A 24,089-nucleotide genomic window follows, 5' to 3' on the forward strand; every position below is an offset into this window, starting at 1 on the left:
GATCTATGGAAGGGTCGTCAACTCTCACAGGGAATCACTGCAATTTAATATGCAGTTGTCTCCCTTGGTTTCTCAGGTCTTCACTTGTCTCTGTTGGTTTCACTGAATAGGTAAATGTCAAGACTCAGCTAGACACTTCCTATGTAATTGTGACATTGATATCCTGCATATACAGTTCCAAAATACTATACAAAATCAAACTCAGCTTCATACAGATGTGAATTTATATTAGTGGACTAAAGACTTATTGTGTATAGACCTCAGTTTGCATTGCTAATACTTTGGCAGCAAGCGAAATTTAGCTAGAAGCTAGAAGCAAGAAGCATCTTAGACAGATGTCATTCATGTAAACATCAAGAAGGGTTTTTCTACTGTGACATAAACTGTTACTGCAAGGAAGTAATTCACTATTTCCACATTTTGTATGGTCCATCTTCAAATTTAAATACACAAGATTTTAGAGTGATGTTTGCTCATGTGATTCGAGACACAAATACAGGTAGTTACATGCCCAAAAAAGTATAAAAAATTTGGTGTTACAAGATTAGATGTTTATACCTCACAATGCAGTTGTGATAAGCAATTTTAGTGCAGAATTGATCATAAGTCCCAGAACTTAACATAGATTTATGAGTCATAGTGTTCCAGCGCGACAGAACAGCTACATAGCTGTAAACCTTCAGAGCTCCCAATGCTGGAGATTTTTGGAAAGCTGGGGCCCAGGTCAAGGGCGACGCAGGGGAGCATAGACATCCCCCCTCGAAAATGTTTTTTAAGGCCTTTTGCGCTAATACTAACATCCAGAAGCACATACCCAGTTTGATATATTAATATCTGAACAATTCAGATGACATTAATCACATATTTACTAGGTTTAATCATATTATACATTGAAAAATTTGGAGGGGTGGGGTTTAAATTTCTCAATACGTGAGAATTTGGTACCTGCGGGTGAGTGCATGACATGAGGCTCAAATGCGTGAGACTCACGCAGGATGCCTGAGAGTTGACAGGTATGCCTAGGCCCTCAAAAACAAATCATTTAATATTTCTCAGAGATATATTTATCAACTGACACTTTTGGCAAACATTTAAGAAGAAGTCAACCTCTTTCATCAATTGTAACATACTTAAATGACTGGCAGAGTATCGTGAACAGTAAACATCTTGTTTTTCTGACAGAAGAAATATTCTCCAGGTGTCAGGTACCTTTTATCATGTCCATTATCGCAATTGGGATAGACACTGCTGGCACGGTTAATGATGCACCGAGTCGAAGTAGCTCAACTTTAGCATTTAGAGGATTAGTGATATTTGCTGTTAACTCCGTCAGGTTAATGTTTTGAGGGTATTGTGTCCTGCATTTTACAGTTTTCCTGAAAATTCAGGTCTACCTTTAACTTCCTAAAGGATAATACATAACCCCAGTTTGCAAGAAATATTGTTAAAAATCCTCGAACTGGAATGTTGACATACAATAGTAATGGTTGTTGCTTGTGAAAATCAAACTGCATGGTCAGTGACGGGAATTTTTAGTTTTACTTTACTGCTGTGAATGCAGTGTATTACAGCAATGATTAAACAGCTCTAAATTTATGGAAACAAAAAACAATTTCCAGAGATAATACTGAAGACTTTTTGTGGGAATATTTCTGCCATTGTGTGAGAATTAATGGGCTAAGCAATCAATGCCAATGGTCCCCTCAATCAAAACAACCCTCAAAAGGTTTTTCATTTTTTATTGTCAGCAATCTATCTCCCCAATTTACATTGTGAAGTTGTATGAGGTGGTCCCATGATTTTTCTCCAGAAAATGCATATACATATATATTTAATGTCCTACTTAAACCTAACATGAATGACATCACAATTCATCTCTGACGTCAGGAGCCTCTTCCTCCTCAGTCTCTTCAGCAGGATCTTTCGCAGTCTCTTCCTCTTCTTCCTCAACCTCCTCCTCATCCTCACCATCTTCTGGAAAACCAACATGGTGAAAATCAAAAATGCTGCACACCTTGTAAGCTGAACGTCAATCGAACAACTCTATCAAGGTCAAAACGTAAAGTAAGAAAAGCACTGTTTTTTTTCATGTTACAGTCTTACATGTTCCCCACAAATACATACTATCATTTAAGCATTAAGATTATTGTAACAGGCCTGCATTTATCACTGCCATTTATGCATTGGATTCATCTAGTCGAACTTCTGAAATTGCAAACACCAAATCTTACACAGTTATCTATATTCACCAGGGTTCAAATAAGTATCCTTGAAGGGTACAGCAGCTATGTCTAGTGGCAACTTGTGATGGGAAGAAAGCAAGATGTGACTCAGATGCCAGTCATAGAGGATGACGAACAATGTACCTGACAGCCTGACAAAACATTTCCTTAACATTCCCTTCCCAGCTAGCACGTTTCTGGGTCCCTATATGTGATCAATTGGCACTGCCATTCTCTGACATACTCTGACATAGCTATGTTGCATGGCATGTGACCAGACTTTGTCTCATTTTTGGCAAATACTCTGAAAATAGAACAATCTGATGTAATGAGAGACCATAACATTGGTTAATTTGCAAATATTTTTGTATACTGGTAAATACTAACAAGAGGGTGTTGACGATGTCAGTCACTTTTTCTCATATCCAGTCGCCAGTTTGTTTGCTGGCCTGAAGTGCTGGATGCCTATACTGGCTTATGATTCAACAAAGGATAAATGGGCAAATGGAACTAGTTGTTCACTTCTGTGAAAGATTTTTACTGAAAGTGAAACATCTGACCTGCTTATGTCAATGTTGGACTTTTATAACAGAATATATTATAACCAGAGATTGATTAAAAGGACTGTAAACTACTGACAAACTGTCAGACCAACAATCCCGTAAACCTTGTTCTTGGTTCCCTACAAAGAAAACCTGTGTGTGGTTCTGTGCTTTCATCACAAATCAATACAAGTTCAGCAATATTGGGTGTGGAGTGTCCTTGGATGGGTGACCGTGTTTGCAGCTTGACTCCTGAGATTCTTTAGGACTTTAGTCCTGCTGCACAACCAAACACATGTGAAACTTGGTCTCACCTTAGGCAAGTGAGTTTGCTCAAAAGTGCCTCTGTTCTCGCAGCAGAAAATGGATACCCAGAAGGATGAGTAATGTGACCCTAACTTTCTATTACTAAAACTGCTAGGCAGGGTGGTGGGATCTGTTCATGAAGGAATTCATATTTTAGGAACTATTTTCTCTCTTTGCAGTTTACTATAAATTCAAGAATTGATATTTTGAGATATTTTTTATCCCCAAAACATCCCAGTTAAAATAGCTAACAACATTAATTCCTGGCAAATATCACAAAAACATGATTGTGACAGTGGTGCCTGGTCTGTTGACATTTAACTACATCAGCTGCACTGAATGTTTAATGATGTGATAATGGCATACAATTTTCCATGATCAAATATTTATATACCAGCAACACAAAGCAATTATGTGCAACGCTGTTAGCAAAAGTCTACAAGAAGCAGAAAATTGGTTGAAGACCATTTTGACTGATCCTTTATCTTGAACTTGAAAGGAATTATCATGCTGGTAAATTAAGAGAAAATGCAAATATTTGTGATTCATTTTTGGCATAGGAGACAAAAAAGATAATTTATTTTATGAAAAATTAAGGAAACTGATCAAAATGCCTATTTTGTATGTACTTTAGGGGCACTACTGTGTGCAAATTTACTCAACACTCCATCATTGCACATCATTATTAAGGTGTGTGTTTGTCAATGGGGTACTAGGTAGATTCATAATTAAGCTCTTTCACTCAGCCTTACTGCCACTGTAATTGGTAGATGCACTTGTAAATAAACCTTCTGTGAATTTGACAACTAATTCAGACCGTCAAGAACTGTCTGTTCTTGAATCGAAATGGGAAGCTAACTCAAGTTGAGAAAGAATACCTCGATTCTTGGAATTCTTGAAATTCTTGGCTCCTTTTAAATTACTTTTAACATATACTTTGAAGATAATGCCATAAATGTTATGTCTACAACACCTGCAACTAGTAAGGTATTCAAGAGCCCATTAGACATCCAGTGTCCAGAAGGGAGATAATTGAGACTGGAAGTTTGCGATGGTGGCACATAAATAGAATGCAATTTGAGTAGCCTGTCTCCAAATCCCCACACCACATTATCATATAACTGACTGACCGACTGACTGACTGACGAAATAATTGCGCTTTAAACTGCATCAGCAACACTACAGCTGGATGAGACAATCACTTGACTGACAGCATATACCAAAAACAAATTCAACAGCATAAAGATGTTTCAACAAACGTTTATTATTTTCCATGTATAACTTAAAATGCTTCTAAAACACCTGCAGTCTACAGGGCAACAATCAAAGAGAACACATGGTGCTTCTGTACAGACTTAGCATCTATACATTACACATCCTATTACCACACGATTCATGTAAATGTGCGTGTATCTTCATAATGTACAAAACAGCTTTTTGGCAAAATCATTAACCCAAGATAGGGATTTAGACTCATACTTAGACTCAACTTTAGACTCAAATATTATTATTAAAACTATGTAGTAATATTGTTGTAATTCAGTTACTGTTGTTGTCTGTATCATGATCATCAAATTATTACAGTAAAGGATTAATTAAATTGCAAATGACACCATTACTTGGCTAGTAAGGTAAGTGACAACTTACTGTTACTTGGTTGATATTTTTACAGAAAGTATTTGCACTTCTGTGTCCTTTTGCCTGCACTAATAAATTCTGTTTCATCCATTGTCAATTTTTAAGTGTTAAAGACGCAGGAATCCGCAGTTTAAGTAAACTTATCCTCAGTACTTTTCGTTCCACTCCCTACTGAGTCTAACAAAACCTTATGGGAGGTTGCGTCAGGTAACCTTTGAGATTGACCAATCAGAACACAGCTTACCAAATCACATTGGCACTTACAAAGTGCACATTCGCACATACCTCTTGAACTTTTCATCTCGAAAAGGTTTGTACCCGAATGATTCCGAATGCTATTTAGCGTATGCTCGCTTCCGGGGGATGCACAGCCATGACAACAGTACAGTACAACCATAACAATGGTGAGTAAACAGTCGCTGAAGGTAGTGTTTTTGGCAATATTCAAGGACATCATCTTGCGGCAATATTAGCTACTGGTAACCATGTCAACAGAAAACCCAAAGCGTATATACTGCAGGTCAAATAACTATGTTATATGCGGGTTTTTGTTCGTGGAGAGACCTGTGTCACTGACGTGAATATTTTGAAAGTCCCTACGATCCCTAAATTGTAGCCGTTGTCTGATTGGTTAAATCTATTTAACTGTCTCGCGTTTGATTGGACGGTCACTGGTCGCTGAAAGGTTACCTGATGCGACCTTTTACTACGTTTTGTTAGACTCAGTGGTGGAGTGTAACGAAATACACTGAGACTAAGTTTACTTAGACTGCAGGAATTTTAGAACTGGCATATTAACTTTGTCGAAGTAGATAAACTATTACTATTTAAAATATTCTAAATGCTACCTTAACTTTGTTTAAATATACATATACATTAAAATATTCAAGAGTTATCATCTCCAGTATCATCACACCTGAATTTCACCTCGATATAATACTTATTTCTTAAAAAATGTTGTTTCCTATGCTCTGCAGATATTCTGTTTTATTCCATGAAACAGACCTGTATAATCATGAAAAACAACTGAGATACACTAAGTGGAAAGTATTAATGTTATTTCTTTGATTCCAATATGTTGACTTTAGCAAATATTTAAGTACAGAGTGGATATACTTGGCAAATAAAAATGTACAACTTTCAGATGAAAAAGATGACAAATCACAAAACTACATTCAAACATCTAAATAAATAAAAACAATAAACAGAACTGGCCAATCAAATATACTATTTACTGGCTTGGAAAGTGACTCTGGTTCTTAGATTTTTCAAGATAATACTACAGACATGTAATGAAGGTTACAAAGTTTGAAACATTCAGAAGCTGATCAATAGCATTTAACAAAAAGAGGATAGCATTTAACAATTTGACTTATGGAATAAAGAACCTATTCCATTCTACAACAAAAAAGATATGACACATCTTGATATCATGCCATGACCACTTTTAAAGATATTTTCTAAAACAGCAGAGCAGAAAATAACACGAACACAGACACAGGTGAACTAAATGGGAGCACATTGCACAGTTGTAATGAAGATATTCATATTCAGCTCTGATGGATGAGTGAACGATCTTGGTTTAACACTGCTTTGGAGCTGACAAACCAGGAATCATAGTGAAGGATTTATACTGAAGATGACACCTGTTATACAGTACTGAGAGAAACAGCTCTGAACACTGCATAGTAAGCAATGCCCATATTGCAGCTCTATATTTTCACAGGGCCTGAGGAGATTAGACAGGCAAAATCCCTGCAGACGATTTCATTAGATGCACTAAACTTAATTGTAAATTCTTTATTGGCCAATAATATGCATACATCCAGGAATTCCTACCGGTATTTTATTTGATTTGCACACTACAATTTTGTGTCTCAGAAAAAATGCAATCTGTTGCCAACCAGTCTAAGTAAACTTATCCTCAGTACTTTTTGGTACACTCCACTACTGAGTCTAACAAAAACCTTATGGGAGGTCGCGTCAGGTAACCTTTGAGACTGACCAATCAGAACACAGCTTACCAAGTTGCGACAGTGGACATTCGCACATACCTTTTGAACATTTTTTCTTGAAAAGGTTCGTACCCGAATGATTCTGAATGCTATTTGGCGTACGCTCGCTTCCGGGGGATGCACACGGCGTACGTACAACCATGACAACGGGGAGTAAACAGTCGCTGAAGGTAGTGTTTTTGGCAATATTCAAGGTTGTTATCTTGTGGAAATATCAGCTAATGGTAACCATGTAAACAGAAACCCAAAAGTGTATATACTGCAGGTCAAATAACTGTGTTATATGCTGATTTTTGTTTGTGGAGAGATCTGTGTCAGTGACCTGAACATTTTGAAAGTCCCTACGATCCCTAAATTGTAGCCGTTGTCTGATTGGTTAAATCTAATTGGTCGCTCAAAGGTTACCTGACGCGAACTTGTACTAGGTTTTGTTAGACTAAGTGGTGGAGTGTAATGAAAAGTACTGAGGATAAGTTTACTTAGACTGGTTGCCAAGTGGATGGATCTTTTGGAGTAGTTTTAAAGTCAACAGAGATTTCTATGACAGGTTCCTGCCTATAATGGCATTCTCTCGTGACTTGTCTCCAGTTGTATGACATGCATAATGAAACAATGACCAAAGCCACAGGTGGACGGTAAGTGTTAAAGCCCATAACATGGTGCCATTAAACGCGAACATTTGTCAACAATATTGTTAATACAAGGAGTTTAAGCCTAAATAACTTTATATCACATCTTTGAAGTGGAAGGGTAAATGTTGCCCTACACAAGGTTGTGATTCTTGCTTAATCTTCAAAAAAACAAATTACTTCAATTTCTCTCAAATTGCATATCAATGAATCAAATTGTGTTGGATATCCAAGTTACAGTTACCATTATGTGATGGTACAGTGGAAATAATTGAGACTGGACCAGGCAATCTTATGATTGATATTACAAGCAATAGAGGGTATAATGAAATGGCATCAATGAAATCATGAAGTGTGAACACCTGATCTATGAAGACACTTCTGGGCACCATTTCACAGTAGTGCTGTGACTGTCGTACCACCTATGCTACAATATTAACTTATGAACGTCCTAGAGGTACGACTGCTTTGTAAAACAGACCCCTGATGAAAAGAAAAGGCTACATGGGTCCCACTGTAACCCTTAATCCCCATGGATTTGTTGAAGAGCGGTCTGCCTTGCCATGCTAATTTACAAAAAACAGTATAAAGACTGTGAGTCTGAACCAGATCACCCAGTGGGTGATGTGGAGACAGTCAAAATATCAGTGGCAGTAAGTCATCACACCAACCATGATCAATGGACTATTTTGGATCAATGGACTATGCACCTGAACCTTTGGCTGGAAGGGTTGAGTTAATAGATTAATAGTTCATAGATAAACCTAGAAAGACAATGAAGCTTTCTAATCTATCTACTGCAATATTAATGTTCAACATTTTGGTTGAATATCTGGATCCACTTTCTTTTGATAAGCCAACAAAAAATGTATGCATTTGAATATAGCTGTATAAATCTGGGTTTATAGTGCCATATGAAATGACTAAAGAAAATATCTAAAAAAAAAAAAAAGAAACAAAGAAAGAAAGAAAACAACACATAATTTTCTAGAATAGAGATATTTGAATCGGTTCTCATTCCAGAAGTGTCAACAAAAACATTCTGAAGACATCACAACAACTGAAACTTTTTCACTTTTATTCTAAAAAACCCCAAGATGGCCACTGTGCATGAAATTCTATTCATAAAATTACTTTTACATATTTCAACAAGAATATGAATACAATACATACACATGGCAATAGATCATTTCATGATTTCCATTACATCTTATGGGCTTTTTTCTACATCATAGCCAAGTCTGGAGGATAACATTAAGACTCTTTCAGGTTTCAATCCGTCAGTGTTGCAAAAATGAACTAATCTAGGATGATAATTTAACCACGTATAAACAAGTACATGTGAAACACTTCATACAATTGAGCACAAGTTAAACCAGTTAAAACACATCAAACAAGTGTTAATCACCAAACACATGCCATTCAGTCAGCTATGATGCTATCTAACATCCAAGTACATAAAACCACATCAAAAATAAAAATAATACCTGTTCCACAAATGGACAAAATATGTAGATGTGATTGAGTATCTGACGATAATTGTTCATCGACATTTAAATACCAGCTGATGGGAAGCAGTGACATCATCAAACAATGTATGACATCAACATCTTCTGCATCAACGTGTCATAATTTAAGTAAAATATATATTCATAGAACAAATAAGGGGACACGTGAAAGTACAGAAAGTACAAGTGTCCTTATTTCCAGAATTTCACTCACAGTGCAATACAAACCTTGTGAAAAAAACTCGCAAAGACTAAAGGAACACTTTTACTTTCATGTGTTCCCTTATTTGTTTCCATGAGTATATATCTAGCAGGAACATTCCCAGAAAATAAGAACAATGTTGAGTTGACGCACATTATTTCTGCTGCATATATAACAAAAGAATTTGTCTGTTTTCCAAGAACCTCATCCATATCAAGCCTGAACTAGTACAGAAAATCTGGGTTTGAAATTCCATTTAACAACACTCTTACTAATATCACGTAAAACTGTATCACAATGACCAAACATTCATTACATCCCTACTCTCTAATCAATACTCCTGTAGCATACACCTCTAGTCACTTCAAGCAAGGGTGCCTTCAAGCTGACATGCATATGTACCGATTGTCATAACACCGGTTAAAACTGTATAAATACACGATGCCGATGGTTGTGTAAAAATGATTGATGAGTTCCGATGAAATTGCATATACAGATGATGGGGATCAGAGACTTTATATGTACAAAAACCCTTGACTAACAGTAACCATGACAACTAAAAGCTTAGTCAGCAAAACAAATTAGGGCTACAGAATACACATGCATTTCTACTCAACAGCAAACAAAATTCCTCAATTTGAAGAGACATTTTCAAATTGTGGCTCAGCAGAGATCAATTTTGGAAAATTTCCATAAACTATCACTGACAATGTTTGGCAGGAGACATTTGTCTCCTGAGGTCAACTTGCCCACAGCGGAGAATCAGACAAAAATTTCCTTATTCAAATTAAATTACAATTCTCACAAGCAAAAGGTAAATGGTAAATGACAAAGTATACTTGACAATATTTACACTGTTTCACAAGGGAAGTTAAGTCAGTCAACCATTTTGATAGATATTGACGATCTTAGCAACTGTTGTTCAACACTTCTATCACTATCTGAAGCATCTTGAGGAACAGTGTTGTGTTTTCTCTAAAGTGAACTTAACATAAATTGACCGTAACAAATGATCGGTACTTTTCCTTCCCTTAACTCTAATGCCATACTCGGCAGTGTTAGAAGTATAAAATGGCAACCTGTATATATAACTATGTGAGGACTAGACAATCCAGTGATTGATATCACGAGCAATGATCTTGTTTGTCAAAGCATAATTAGAATTACACTCAAGTCAAAAACTGACCAGCTGATCCGTTCAGTCATCTCTTCTGACCAGCATAGTGAGACGAGTTTGGACCAGACAATCCAGTGATCAACAGCATGAGCATCGATCTGCACAATTAGGAACCGATTACATGAGTCCACCAAATCAGCAAGTCTGACCACCCAATCCTGTTAGTCGCCTCTTACAACAAGCATAGTCGCCTTTTGTGGCAAAGCATGGGTTGTTGAGGACCTATTGTACCCCAGATCTTCATGGGTCAGAGGACCAATTCCATCCATGGAATAATGACAAGCCGGGTTAACGACAACCCTGAATTACAGGCAAGGTCGGGTCACACAACCCATCATACAAAATGGTGGAAGGTATCCAGTTCAGGTTTACCTTTCAAATTTCTGCATATCTGTACCATGCAGACTTGTTACTGATTATCATACAAAATCTTATAAAGATATTTTCAGTGGTATGAAAACATGTACTCTCAAAAAAGTCAAGGAAATGAGTTTTTGAAATTTGTCTGTAGCTACATCAATACCCCGAAGTGGAAAGGTCATTTGGATGTTTAAGATGATTCCAAAAGCAAATAATCATGTTGTCACAATGGAAACATGACCACAGAGAGGTAACTAGGTCTATGACATGCTGGATGTATTTGAACAAGAGATAGTGGAAACCATGCAGCAACAAAAGAGGAACCTAGAACTGAGAATACTAATCCTACAAAACAGAGAAAAATGAAACACAGTCACCAGTAGGCTGTGAGACTGGGATGATAACACTGAGGAAAACACACCATGAGACAGACCGTGGAAATATCAAAATTCATCCATAAAAATAAATAAAATGCACTCTACATCTACGACATAAGTTATGGTACAATCATATACACATAGACCTTGCACATCAGCTGCTCATCCTCTGTCAACAAGGAATATATATAAACAATGGTATGCAAATCGGATCAGTTTCCAGCATTCATAACACATTTATTGCTGTGCTGTTAAATACTTTACACATCAAAATCATCATAAACAGAGATAAAAGTACACTTATGCAAAAATGAAAATGTAGAAATTTACAAATAGTCATCAAGGAAATGTTTTAGGAAAATAGTTTCAACACTGGTTAGTCTAAGGACCATCCTGGCCAAGGACTCCAATCTTGTCATCAGTAAAAGGAAGCATACCAGTACACAAAGTAGGATATGAGGGCAGTCAATGGCACTATGATGATCATATTGCCTCGGGAAAATTTCAAACAAATGCCGAATCCTGCCAATATAGCTATGAACGTCAGGAGATTGGGGGCATTTTTATTTTTATACGTCTTTTGCTTCTTGGCTTTCTTCTTATCCATGCTTGGGTGTGAAGGATGATTCGATTTGGGGATGTCTGAAAGAGAGGGGACGACATTAAATACCACTTATATCGGAAATATGAAGTAATACAACCAAACTGCACAAGACAAGAAAGCCTGGGAAGGAAGCAAATGAACCAGGTTGGAATGCCACACTTGGTAGTGGGTTTAGAAAGAAACAGTGTCAAGCTGGTCCAAGGACAGCATTAGGGTTCAAGGAGGTAAAGAAGTCTTTATGAGCATAAGCCAATTCAGCAGTTTTTAGAAGGATAACAACAGTTTTACAGCCCATGTCCAGAAACTTAAAGTAGCCGGCACAAAATCTCCAAGGAACAGTTTGAAATGAAAGGCCATCCCTGTGACAATAGGCAGAAGGTACACCTTCAGGAGATGCAGGGAACTGATTGTTCAACGGTTTCTTAAAGAAGAATTGTAATTGAAAGAGAGAGGTTTCATCCACCAGAATACAGACACTGTGAAAAATACACTGAACCTTGTCATGGTAAATTCTTTAGAACTGATTTGAGCAAAATTCAAGATATATCACAGTGATGCCATAATGTAAGCATGTAATTACAATTTTTTCTCATTCCAGCTGACAACCATCTGTGATGCGATTACACTAAGGAAATATACACCTGTGTGCGCTTTACGTTTAACATGTTTTTATTCAACTGAGTAGGTTTAATTAGTGATCTCTCCTACTGTTACCCTGCAGTTAGCAACATTCCAGCCACAACACAATGGTCTGCAAGTTATCAAGTTTCTACCAGGTAAGCCAGCATAAGCAACCAGCTGTCTCAGCAACACAGAGTGAGGGACTCTTTTATTTCCTTTGAATAAACTCATCGGGTAGGTAGGTTAATGGCAAATGTATTAGAAACTATTAACTATAAAACATCAAGAAAGAACAAGTTTCTCAGAAAACTGACTGGAAGTGATATTAATACAATCATTAGTTCAAACTAGTGTCATTTGCTAAATGACTATCATCATGCCGATTAGTTATGAGGTCTCATGTAGCAGGAATTGTGTATCAACAGTGAAACCTTTTGTCATGAATGTTGCATGGTGTCCGAAAGACATAATCATTAAATCTTGAGTTTGTTGCGCAAACTGTGTAGCTTTGATAAGTCAGTAAAATATGTATAAATGAGATTGGGTCTATGACCTTTGGAAAATCTCACAACTTGAGGGACCTGCAGTGATCGTGTTCCATTCACATCAAGGGATTTCACTATCATGCAATTCCTTCAACTAAAACTCAGAACTTAATGAACCTCAGACTCTAACATCCATGGTGAGAAAATGTCCTTCCAACACAAACTCACATTCAGACTGTTCTCACAAGAAACTTATTAAGCCGTCACTAAGTACTTGATGTTTCTAAATAGTAGTGCAGCATCTAAAAAAGATCTGTTTAAAAGACATGTTTGCTGAAACAATACAAAGTCATTTCTGACAAACAATATCAACATATCCAGTCAAGTCTGACTTTAAAACTGTCATACCTATAACATGATGACATCTATTAACTTTAGACTATGAATTACAACATACTATCAACCCAATAGACATATACAATTAAGGGAAGTGTATTATCTCGATTCATGAAAACATGATGGGGCAACAGTACCCCAGTGTCTAATGTTCTGCAGCAAACCTTCACAGTTGTGTCCCTTTGCTAAGGCAGGAACTGCTGGTCCAAAGTGAACTACAGAATCAGCCGTTTTTTATATCAGCCCCTTATCCAGAATAACTCACATCTGACTCTCCACTCACAAAAAGTCAAATACCACAATCTAATGTTTACTGAGAAACTATGATACACCCTAACTCACCAACGAAAAGCATAAACAAGGTTCATACAGATTCGGAAACACAAAGTATTTAGTCTTACATGGACTTCTCTGAGTTTTCTAGTTTTCAAGGCTTTCAAATAGTCAGTTTTAAGACTTTGGGGCTATTTGCCTCAATATGTCAGTTCTGTTTTTGAAATCAGTATGCTAAATGTTAGTCGGAAGAACTAAAATTACTATGACAATCACAAATTTTCCAGAAATGTTTACTTTCACAGCTATGAAACAAAATACTATAAGTCTGTCATCAATCATAATTCTTTTGTTTACATGTTTACGTGTTCTTAGTGTTTGGAGTAAGCAATGAAAATTTAACTTTAAACCCTGAACTAAACTGAGTGAGTGAGTTTAGTTTTACACTGCTTTTATTATTATTCTAGCTATAATATGGTGGGCGAAACCTGAAATGGGCCTCACACACTGTTCCCAGTTCTGAATTAAAAACTGAAATAAAAAGAGGTTGACACACTACCACTCTACTGTAATTCATGACCCAACAAAACCTTTTCTTAGAAAACTTCTACCCCTAGAATGTTAATACAGCAACTATCTCACACATATCATTGCACCTAGCCATATTGCTGAAGAGGCACAATTCTGTCAGGTAATTATGAAGACATGATTTCATTGATAAATACTAAAAGCTCATTAGAATAACAAATAAGCATTTAGAATCATGATATTACATTGCTAGTTTCAACTCCTTTAGGCCTTAAAGAAGTACGAACATATTCATATCTGAACATATAACTTATAATTATACTATGTAACAACTTAACAAAATGAAGCCATAAATAGACATTCTAATCAACCTCAAGTGAATCCAATTCTACTGAATATTGCATAATGTGGCATCAGTTATTTTTGAAGGTGTTTGGGCAAATCCATAATCTCTGTACTGCATGATCATGTTTTCCCTCACCACTGAAGTTCCTCATCATCTAAAAATGTTTACATTAAGAAGCACTGCTTGTAATATGAGACAAAATATAAAATCAGGGAGACACCACAGAGTGTTAAAATCAGGGAGACACCACAGAGTGTTCAAGTCTCTTTCTCTTTGGTGGCCCTGTTACCAGTGAATTACAGGCATATAACATTAGCAGTACTTATCATCACAGGAGGAGGTTTATAATCACAAGCTGGGCAGGTGGAACCCCTGGTCATCCAATATTGCTGCTTTTAATGCAAATCCTTACTTGTAGTAGTTAAATACGAGCGCTTGGTCCAAATACACCACAGCCTAGTCACTGTTGATTGGTCCACAAATTTGTATCTCGGACAATGTCCTCAACAATTCAATGACCAAGCTGTGCCAGATATTTAATTTTAAAATCATTCTGTTTCTGACTTCCACCATGTCTAGTCGCAAAAGGATATTACTATAGGCATTACACTGTCACAAATTGACGAAAATGAAAGTGATAAACTCTGGGATACAATCGATGATATCACTCTTTCACCAGTAATGGAAACAGAATCTACTGTGTTAGAGTGATTGACCCAGCTACCTAGCAAAGTTACAGGAATGTCAACACTTCCTGAAATGTCAAACTATGCACTCACGCAGACTTTAACCATGTATGATGTGGATATGCATAGCCCACTTCATGGGAACTTTCAGGTTGATGCCAATGTGTTTGACGACAAAACTGTCATTGTTTTCATTAAAAGAGTAAATCAAATGTTGGTTGTCTTTTTAGAAGGTTTACCTGTACTTGAGACAGACATTCATGTTTGTTAAAAATAGGTGTTTCTACAACTGCAAAGAGATAATCAGGAAGTTGAAGAAATCTGACAGTTGGAGAAATCAGAAAACTGTGGAGTAACTACAATGTATACAACACACCATAGCTCAGATCAAAGGAACCACAGTTGGGGCATGGTAGAATACATTTTATCCCATTTGACAAGACAAAACGTAATAACCATCATCAAGCTTCACAACACCTGCTTGTTATCCTGTTACACTTAGAATATATTTCTCATTACAGGAGAGGCTACTGACAAATTCCTAGTCATTAAGAATAAACTGCAATCATACCTTACATGAGCCCCACACGTATCCTTATTGTATCCTACATGTGTCCTATATGTGTCCTAACCACACACTACATGTGTCCTTATCATACCCTACATGTGTCCTTCACGTGTCTGAATCATACTCTGCATGTGTCTAATCATAATCCACAAGTGTCCTAATCATACTCTACATGTGTCCTACAAGTATTCTAATCATACCTGCATGTGTCCTAATGATACCCTACAAGTGTTCTAACCATACCCTACATGTGTCCAACATGTGTCTAATCATACTCCACAAGTGTCCTAATCATACCGTAGATGTGTCCTAATCACACTACACATGTGTAAGAAAGCCACGTATTAATACAGCTTATTTAACTGCCAGGTAGACAGACACTGGGCTTAACTTCTGAAGAGCTAATAGTTGTTTCTATAAACGCTTCAGTGGATAGTTTCATTATTATGTGTAAGTCCAAATCAAGAATCAAGGAGTCATCACAGATCACTCTGGAGCAAATGGTCAATGTGGGAAAATCGCTTCCTTAATCTGACCATTGGGATTTTCAGAAGAAATTACTGGATATTTCCATATTTTTACATACAGTAAGCATGCATAAGTAATGCTACTTTATCAGTTAAAATTTTAATGGGATATTTTGTAGTTACTGGGTAAAAATTCCTAAATCCCTTCCCAAAGTGATCCTTGAGTTATTGTTTGGCAGAGGTTCTATATTTTGTTTCTCTGACAGTGTCTTGTAAAGAGTTTGACTTGCCACATCACAATACCAGCATTAATATACACAAGCAACATAACTCCAATGTTAAGCAGAGGTAGACTCTCCAGAGGAGCTTGTGAGGCTGTATTGCACAACATCTGATACTATGGTAAACCATTGTGATATTAGTACACAGTGTTAGTGTCACACTCACCTTTGGGCTTCTTGACACATCTGTCGTCAGAGTTCCGTTGGTAGCCTTCCTTACACTGACAGCTGTAGGTCCCTGGCTCATTCACACACTGCTCCATGATCCCTGTACACAGGGAGCTGTCTGCAGCACACTCGTCCACATCTGGAATACATTCAGACACATTCAGGCTGTCAGTGGAGCATACATGACACATACAGGAAGTCAGTGGAGCATGGGGGACACATCCATTTTATCAGTCTAGCATAGGGCACGTATATTAACAGTGGAGCATTGGGAGGTGGAGGCGAACATCCATTTTATTAGTTGAGCATTTGAGACGCATCTATTGTAGAAGTGAAAAAGGAAGGACACATTTATTTTATCAATGGAACATGGGGGACATCCATTTGTATGAGGAGAGCATGGTGGAGGGGCATTTATTTCATAAGTATAAGTTTTGGGGACACATACTCAGTGGAGTATGGGAGACATCAATTATATCACTGAAGTATCCAGGACACATCCATAGTATCAGTGGAGAATGGAGGACACATCCATTTAATCAGTGGAGCATGGGTAACACATTTCATTTTATCAGAGGAGTATGGTTGGTGGTGGGGTGGGGTGGGGTAGGGGGTGGGAAGGCACATCAATTTTATCAGTGGAACATGGGTGACATATTTATTTTATCAGTCATCTATCATAGATGACACTGAACTTATCTGCACTGTTACAACACTACTCTGACAGAAGGCACTGATGTCAAGACTGCTGCACCTACCCTTGCATATGTCCCCCTCCTTTATGAACCCCTCGCTGCAGGCCTTACACTTGCTGTCTCCTGACCCTGTACAGCCTTCACACGATATGTCACATGCTGAAACAGAGAGACAACTATCACTGCTCAGGCCATAACAAGTGAATATCAGCATGCAAATCCATGCAAAGGAAAATCAAGAATATTTTCTCTAAATGTATGTAAACAAATTCCTACAATTTATGTTGATACTTAAGATGCTTTATTTTTATTGACACACTTATGCACTCTTTCTCTGCCAGTGCAGCCCAGATATAAAGAAACTTACATAGACACGAGTGAGATCCCTCAGTGTTGATACAATAATGACTGTCATCACAAGGTGGCGTCTCGCTACTACACTCATCTACATCTGTAACGATAAAGTGGCACAAGTCATAATCAGCATCACATAATAGTCAATGTGGTATACTTGTACAGAACCCTAGATTATGATGGAAGCATTGACAAATCAAATGGTTAAAGGGTCAATCAACAATCATTCCAGATTCTCCGTTCACTGGAGGGTGTGGGGTGTCAAACCGTTACCTTGTACCCGGGTTCAATTCCTCACATGGGTACTGAAGCCAATTCCTGGTGTCTTCCGTCATGATATCGCTGGAATATTGCTAAAAGCAGTGTAAAACTAAACTCATTCATTGCTCAGTTCACTGGACTTACTTGAAGAGAAAGAATACTAAATGAGAAGGTTCAAATGCATTCCATTCGACAATATTTGATAAAAAGTATACAGCAAATCTCACCATTATCTTGGTATCATGTGTACAAATCTGGGCTCTTATTCTAGAAACGTTCGTAGCCCTAAGAAATCGTAACTTTGATCATACCCAATGTGTTATGAATAAGCCTAAGAAGTTTGTAGGGCTACGAACGTTTGAGAATAGCTAGCCTGGTCATTTTAAATTAATGAGTCTTGATGAGCAACTTCAATTTGATGATTACCTTTACAACCATGTTCCTCTGTGTGAAGCCAGCCCATCTTACACTCATCACAGCCCTTGGGGCCTTCTTCCCAGCAGGTGCCCTTGCATGATATATGACATGCTGCAACATAGAACATTGTGTTGTCGTGACGATGTAAGATGCAGTCAGCTGCAGATGTGCAAATTGAACTTTAAGCTTGGAAATAACACAGGGTCTCTTTCGTTTGTGTCTAATTCAGCCTCCAAAATGGGTTCATGAATTATTACTTGGGGAAATATGTTTAACACAAGCAATAATGAAGAGAAGCGGCGATTGTCAGATAGCATGTTACTCATAAGTTTCAATGTGGAAAAATCACGAAGTTAAATGTAAATAAAAGGTGTAACAATTACGTACATCTACAAACAGTGTGTGTGTCATTTTTATGTTGTTCAAAATATCCATCTGCACACTCATTACACATGTCACCACGGTAACCAGAATGGCAACGGCAATCTCCTGATCCTCCCCTGGTTCCTTCTCCCTGGCAACAGAAAAAAATAAACAACTTGTGTACTACTGTTGTAACAATGCGATAAACCCTCAATATTGTCTTCATCATGATGATATGTGTGTGTTACAATTCATATCTTGATAGATCATTTTTATCTTAAAGTTTGTATTTTCCTTCTTTCTGCTGGAAAATTAGGGGTGGAACATATTCAATCAGGAAGGAATATACACATTTATGACTTGTATCGTGATGCAATACTGTTCTGTCACATAGTAAATGTTTACAAGGAACAATCCTCTCACTTTCTTCATTACCAGACTAGCCCAAAAAGTCTTTCACTAAGATATTAAAACTCAGGTTGCGATGAAAAATCAAACAAATGAACAAAACATGTCAATCAAAGTAGTTGCATCAGCGCATTGCCCTGATTACATTGCGACATCCAAATATTTCATTCTAAATGTACATATTCTCATAGTAATTACAATACATCGATCTCAAATGGAAATGGACTCATGTCAGTCAGATATGTTCCATTTTTTCACAACACGCCCTTGACATACAGAGAATTAGTCTGATCTATGAGTGGATCACTCACGTCACAGTAACCAGTTCCTGAACAGGGTCTTTTGGGGTCTCCTGGACAGGGTTTACACTCTGGACCAAAAGTATTCTCGGGACAGCATGCTGGAAACAAATAATGTTTGAAAGTAGGCACACTACGAAAAGGGGCCTTGCCACAGACCTCAAGTCAATAATTATAGATCTGGTAGGTCCCCGAAATACAAATACTGATCTAATTATTGATATTGTTTTAACCAAACTGACGCAAAAACATTACTCCAACACACAGCTGAGGTTGTATATTTAAAGGACCATCACAATTGAGGCTTTGAACAAACAGACTGGCTTCAAGTCCTTTTTGACAGGCTTCAAGTTTGTATCTTTCAGCAATAACTAAGACTGTAAAGTGAATTACCATCGAGCAACATTACTTCTTTACCAGCAAACTCTTACCTTTAATATTATCAATACAAAGCCATTGGTGGAAGTCATAATTGTCCTTTTTAGCAAATTCTTTGAACCAGAAGGCTTCAATCCGATCTTCATATTCTTCTAGCATTGAGTGACACTATAAAGATCAAAACAAGACAATCATACACTGACAGCAAACACAAACAGACGAATAGTGCTTGAAAACTCAAAAACAAAATAATAACAAATAACAGACACTGAATAGGTCATGAATACGAATGGTCTTTCCAAATGCTCACATAGATTTATTTGTTGCTTTATGCAACCTTAACCTGATATTCCAACCAAAAGGCAGTGGTCTGTAGATAATTAAATCTGGACCAGACAATCCAGTGATCAACCATATAAGCATCAATCTACTCAACTGAGAAAAAATGACCGTCACCTGTTGTAACATTTCTAGAAAGACTGCACAAATAAATGCTTACCTCTTTTGCACCTCCCTTGCACAAATGATCCTCCATAATTTCCACAAGGCGTACTTCACTGTCACAAAAAATGTAAAATGTGAATGCACAATACTATATTCTGATTGCATAAATTTTTCAACTCACATACCTTCTCAGTTCTCATTCATCTGACTGGGTTAAACAATGCTCCCATACTTTGACAAAGATTTACAACAGTCGTAGCGTTATGATCCCTTTGTGAAATGGACAATATTATGATGTGTGATATTCATTATGCTGCAGTCAGCAGTACCTCTGCTAAAATATAGTGCCTAGAAACCTGTGTTTTTTGTCCTGGCAGACATTGGTTGACATGCATCAACATCAGTCAGTATGGTCACAGAATGAATGATGACACAGTCAGTCAGGTCATAATGGTCTAAATTTGATTTAAAACCGAACGTGTATCCTGAGGTTTTAAATTAAAAATTTAGAGCTATTATAGTTTCGCTATATACCTCTGATTTTCCAACACAGTATGTTTATCTCCATTCTACCACAACCACATTATTCAGATCTTAAACAAATACATAATGTTTTTGAATAACATGATTATATACCTCTGAATGACTTTGATTTACCAATCACAATCCAGTATTTACTGAAGTCATGGTAGAACTGAGGGTGAGTTTGGGGCCCTTGAGGACTACTACTGCAGTATTTCAATCTAGCAGGGATCACCAACTATAAACATGATAAATCTGGCAAGTCTGGTGAGAAGGAAAGTGTAAATATAATGTCAATATGATGCCTTTTAGAAAATGGTCAAATGTTGCATATATTATATTTGGGATTACACAATCTTTCACATATGGGGTGAGGTTTATGGATAAGATTTATGGAAAGAAGTTGTTATCCATGATATGTGTCATGTCATTCAGTTTCTAAATCCTTTCAAGCGCTTTTACAGCATAACACAGATTCTAGTACTTGGTGGGTTGTGTTCCATGTACAATTTACACCAACACACATGCAGTGGCTTCAGAATGCACAAATTTTTCGGTAGGCTATGAAAAGAAAACGAAAAAATAAACCTAAGAACATGTCTGTTAATCATATTCCGACAGTTTAATTAGCCTGTGCATGATTCAATAAATAATCCCATAGATCCAGCATTTTCATAATTACCCATTGTCACTCACTTTCAATGGCCTAATTAGGAAAGCTCACTTGCCACATCTCGTCAAGCTGCTTACATAACTCTCACTACTACGCTCACATACTTGTTTGTCTACGCTGTTTGATAATCATGCAACCACAACATTCCTTGTCAAGTATAACATATTCAATTTTAGTTTAAAAAATCATCAATTTGCACTAAATTATAAAATTACCACATTCCTTCCTACTTAAGGAAAATAACATAAAAAAGTGGCTTTCATCACTGGTAATCTTCGCCAGATGTCACAAAACTTTCAAGCTGCAGTACAGACTACTGACAGTCACTCAAAGTAATGCGCTGGCACAAGCATTTTCTCCCAGCTTTACAGAATTAATTATTCACTAACAATCATGATGACAGAATTTTATGCCGCCAGCAAGTTTCACCAGAACATGCAGCTCAGGCAGCTGTTAATCACTCAAAATGACTGCGCAATGGAAACCTTTGCACCTTTACAGTACCAAACATTCGTTAACAATGATGACATAATTACTTGCCACATTCAACTTGTACACTGAGCTTCATATCTTACCTCTTTGCATAACTTCCCAGTGATTTTTCCTCCCAGTTTGTATTTCCACCACCATAATTTGATTTTGCAGTCTTTTTTAATCCCTGAAATATGAAAATGAGGCATGAGGTAGCTAGATAGTGGGCAGTCATTAGTTGCTGTGCAAAATAATGCAGAAAGCAAGAATCAGTGCAAGATGTTATTTACTGAAGTTGAGTGTGGAAAGGAGACTGGTTAGGATATTAATGAATCACTCATGTTTTCATTTCTTTACTAATTTCATCAAAAGTAGTATTTTTGATAATAATGTTGGCAACAATAATTAGAATGCATTACACGAGACACCTGCAGCCATATGCTATTGTGAAGAAACACTTTACGATTTAGGGTTAGTTCTTTAAATGAACATAACTATGGGCATTTAGTCTAATATGGTTGGCAGGTTTCCTGTAATGCATGCATACCATAGTGTTGCACAGTTATACAACAGTGTAACTACTTTTCTTTAAGGGGGAGGGGTTGGGGGAGAAGGGAAAAGAGGATGATTATTGCTCTCAACAGGGACCTTGAGTACTTTTGTGAGTGAACAAGCTAGTTCAGTGTCATAAAGACAATGCACTGACACTTATGATGGAATATAGCAAATGTTTAGGGACTCTCGTCAATTCCTTTTCAATTTCAGCAATTTCAGCATAGATATAGTCTCTAACTAAACCAGATACCACATACAAGAAAGATAATGGTCTGTGACTAACATGCATTACTTACCTCCTCAAAATTGCTGACTAAACCTTTACATGTGGAACAATCAGGCGTTTTCTTCTTTTTAGCTTGGACAAGAACAGGCATCCCTAACAGTACTATGAACACAAGCACAACAACCAAAACATTCTTCACTGACACGCAACTGGGCAGGCGTGCCCGCTTCCTTATATCCCCATGCATGTTTGGAAAGTTCGTGCCTTTACACTTGGAAAATACCTTGAGTAGTAATTAAAGAAACAACATGGAAAACAGGATTTCTGAGATTCCTGTTACAAATGGACAGTATTTGGTGTCCGATGGAGTCTTCTTTACGTTACCCGAGAGAATATTTCCAGAAACGAACAACGAAATGTACCTGCTTCAAAACACTGTATCTAAACTGCTCGCAAAGTGGAAGTGGAATGCTATGAATTTATAACGGTTTGCACTTGTTTTCCTGAATCCCTGGAGCTCTTATCCACAGTTTAGATGTCCACGCAAGTGTTAGGACACCCATTTGGTGACTGCAAACACCGTGAGCCTACACATGTTGACTAGCAGCCGACATTCTCTTAATTTCAACCAATCAAAACCGGCCACGACATTCATTTCCCCTATAATGGTTACAAGAAAAGTAGGACTACTTGGTTGGAAAATGATCCAATGCGACGAACCGCAATGATTTCAAACAAACAACACCCATTTAGGAAACAGATTACTAAATCTGAAATTTAGTATTAAGTATATGCCACTATGATTAATTACATGATTAAAATAAAGACGTTTCAGACACCCACAAGATAATACGGACATGCCGATTTCGGTTTAAAGTCCAGATATCTGGAGATGTGTTATCTTCGAGAGATCGGCCAATCATGTTAACACACATACTTTTGTTTTATCGTAAATTATATTTCGGAAATATTTACTGAATTAAACACTGTTAAAACGGTTTGGAAGTCGACTGAGTCGAAGTACAAAAGATAAATATCAACGTTTGCTTGTACGTTTATAAAGACTTTTGGAATTAAATGTCTTACAAAGATATTTTAGGCCTGGATCTATGCACCACTAATGATGTACGCATTCAGTCGAAAAGATAATTGCAACAAATTACACAGAACAAAACAAAAATCAGTACTTCTTCTTCTTAATCACGTGAAACTGCGTGTATTGTCACAACCATACGCGACCCACTATTTCTCCAGCGTTTGCATTCGAAATGCAAATTCAGGAAATAAATTAATATACTACGACTAAAGTTAACTTTTTTATATATGGGCGTAAGGCCATCATACTGTCTGTATAGTCAGTGAGTGAGTTAGTGAGTGAGTGAGCGAGCGAGCGAGCGAGTTTAGTTTTACGCGCACTCAGCAATATTCCAGCTATATGGCGGCTGTCTGTAAGTAATCGAGTCTGGACCAGACAATCCAGTGACCAACAACATGACCATCGATGTGCGCAATTGGGAACCGATGACATATGTCAGCCAAGTCAGAGAGTCTGACCACCCGATCCCGTTAGTCGCCTCTTACGACAAGCACAGTCGCCTTTTATGGCAAGCATGGGTTGCTGGAG

General features: G+C 37.3%; 1 protein-coding gene across 2 annotated transcripts; it reads right to left on the reverse strand.

Moving 5' to 3' along the window:
* Positions 1-1,723: 1,723 nt before the first annotated feature.
* On the reverse strand, positions 1,724-23,157 carry LOC137296132 (protein disulfide isomerase Creld2-like). Of its 2 annotated transcripts, none has more exons than XM_067827833.1 (11): positions 22,536-23,157; positions 21,789-21,871; positions 20,074-20,131; positions 19,628-19,742; positions 19,209-19,297; positions 18,514-18,640; positions 18,136-18,237; positions 17,462-17,545; positions 17,158-17,253; positions 16,398-16,538; positions 1,724-1,974 (listed from the first exon to the last, which is right to left on the reverse strand). In XM_067827833.1, the coding sequence occupies exons 1-11, from the start codon at positions 22,710-22,712 to the stop codon at positions 1,865-1,867; spliced, it is 1,182 nt and encodes a 393-aa protein (XP_067683934.1). In that variant the 5' UTR covers positions 22,713-23,157; the 3' UTR covers positions 1,724-1,864. The 2 variants fall into 2 exon arrangements, with proteins under 2 accessions (XP_067683934.1, XP_067683932.1); XM_067827831.1 differs by lacking the exon at positions 1,724-1,974 and adding an exon at positions 8,414-11,618 and having other exon boundaries at positions 22,536-23,098.
* Between the last annotated feature and the right edge of the window lie 932 nt (positions 23,158-24,089).

Source organism: Haliotis asinina, chromosome 9 (genome assembly GCF_037392515.1).
Source record: "Haliotis asinina isolate JCU_RB_2024 chromosome 9, JCU_Hal_asi_v2, whole genome shotgun sequence".
In the NCBI taxonomy this organism is placed as follows: domain Eukaryota; kingdom Metazoa; phylum Mollusca; class Gastropoda; order Lepetellida; family Haliotidae; genus Haliotis; species Haliotis asinina.

Bases quoted from the DNA above. Each gene is read 5' to 3' on its own strand.
- LOC137296132 (XM_067827831.1), bottom strand. From the start codon at position 22,712: ATGCATGGGGATATAAGGAAGCGGGCACGCCTGCCCAGTTGCGTGTCA. The intron at 18,238-18,513 runs GTACGTAATTGT...TCTATGTTGCAG, and splicing joins CACACACACTGTTTGTAGAT to CATGTCATATATCATGCAAG. The intron at 11,619-16,397 runs GTGAGTGTGACA...CCTCTCTTTCAG, and splicing joins ATGTGTCAAGAAGCCCAAAG to ACATCCCCAAATCGAATCAT.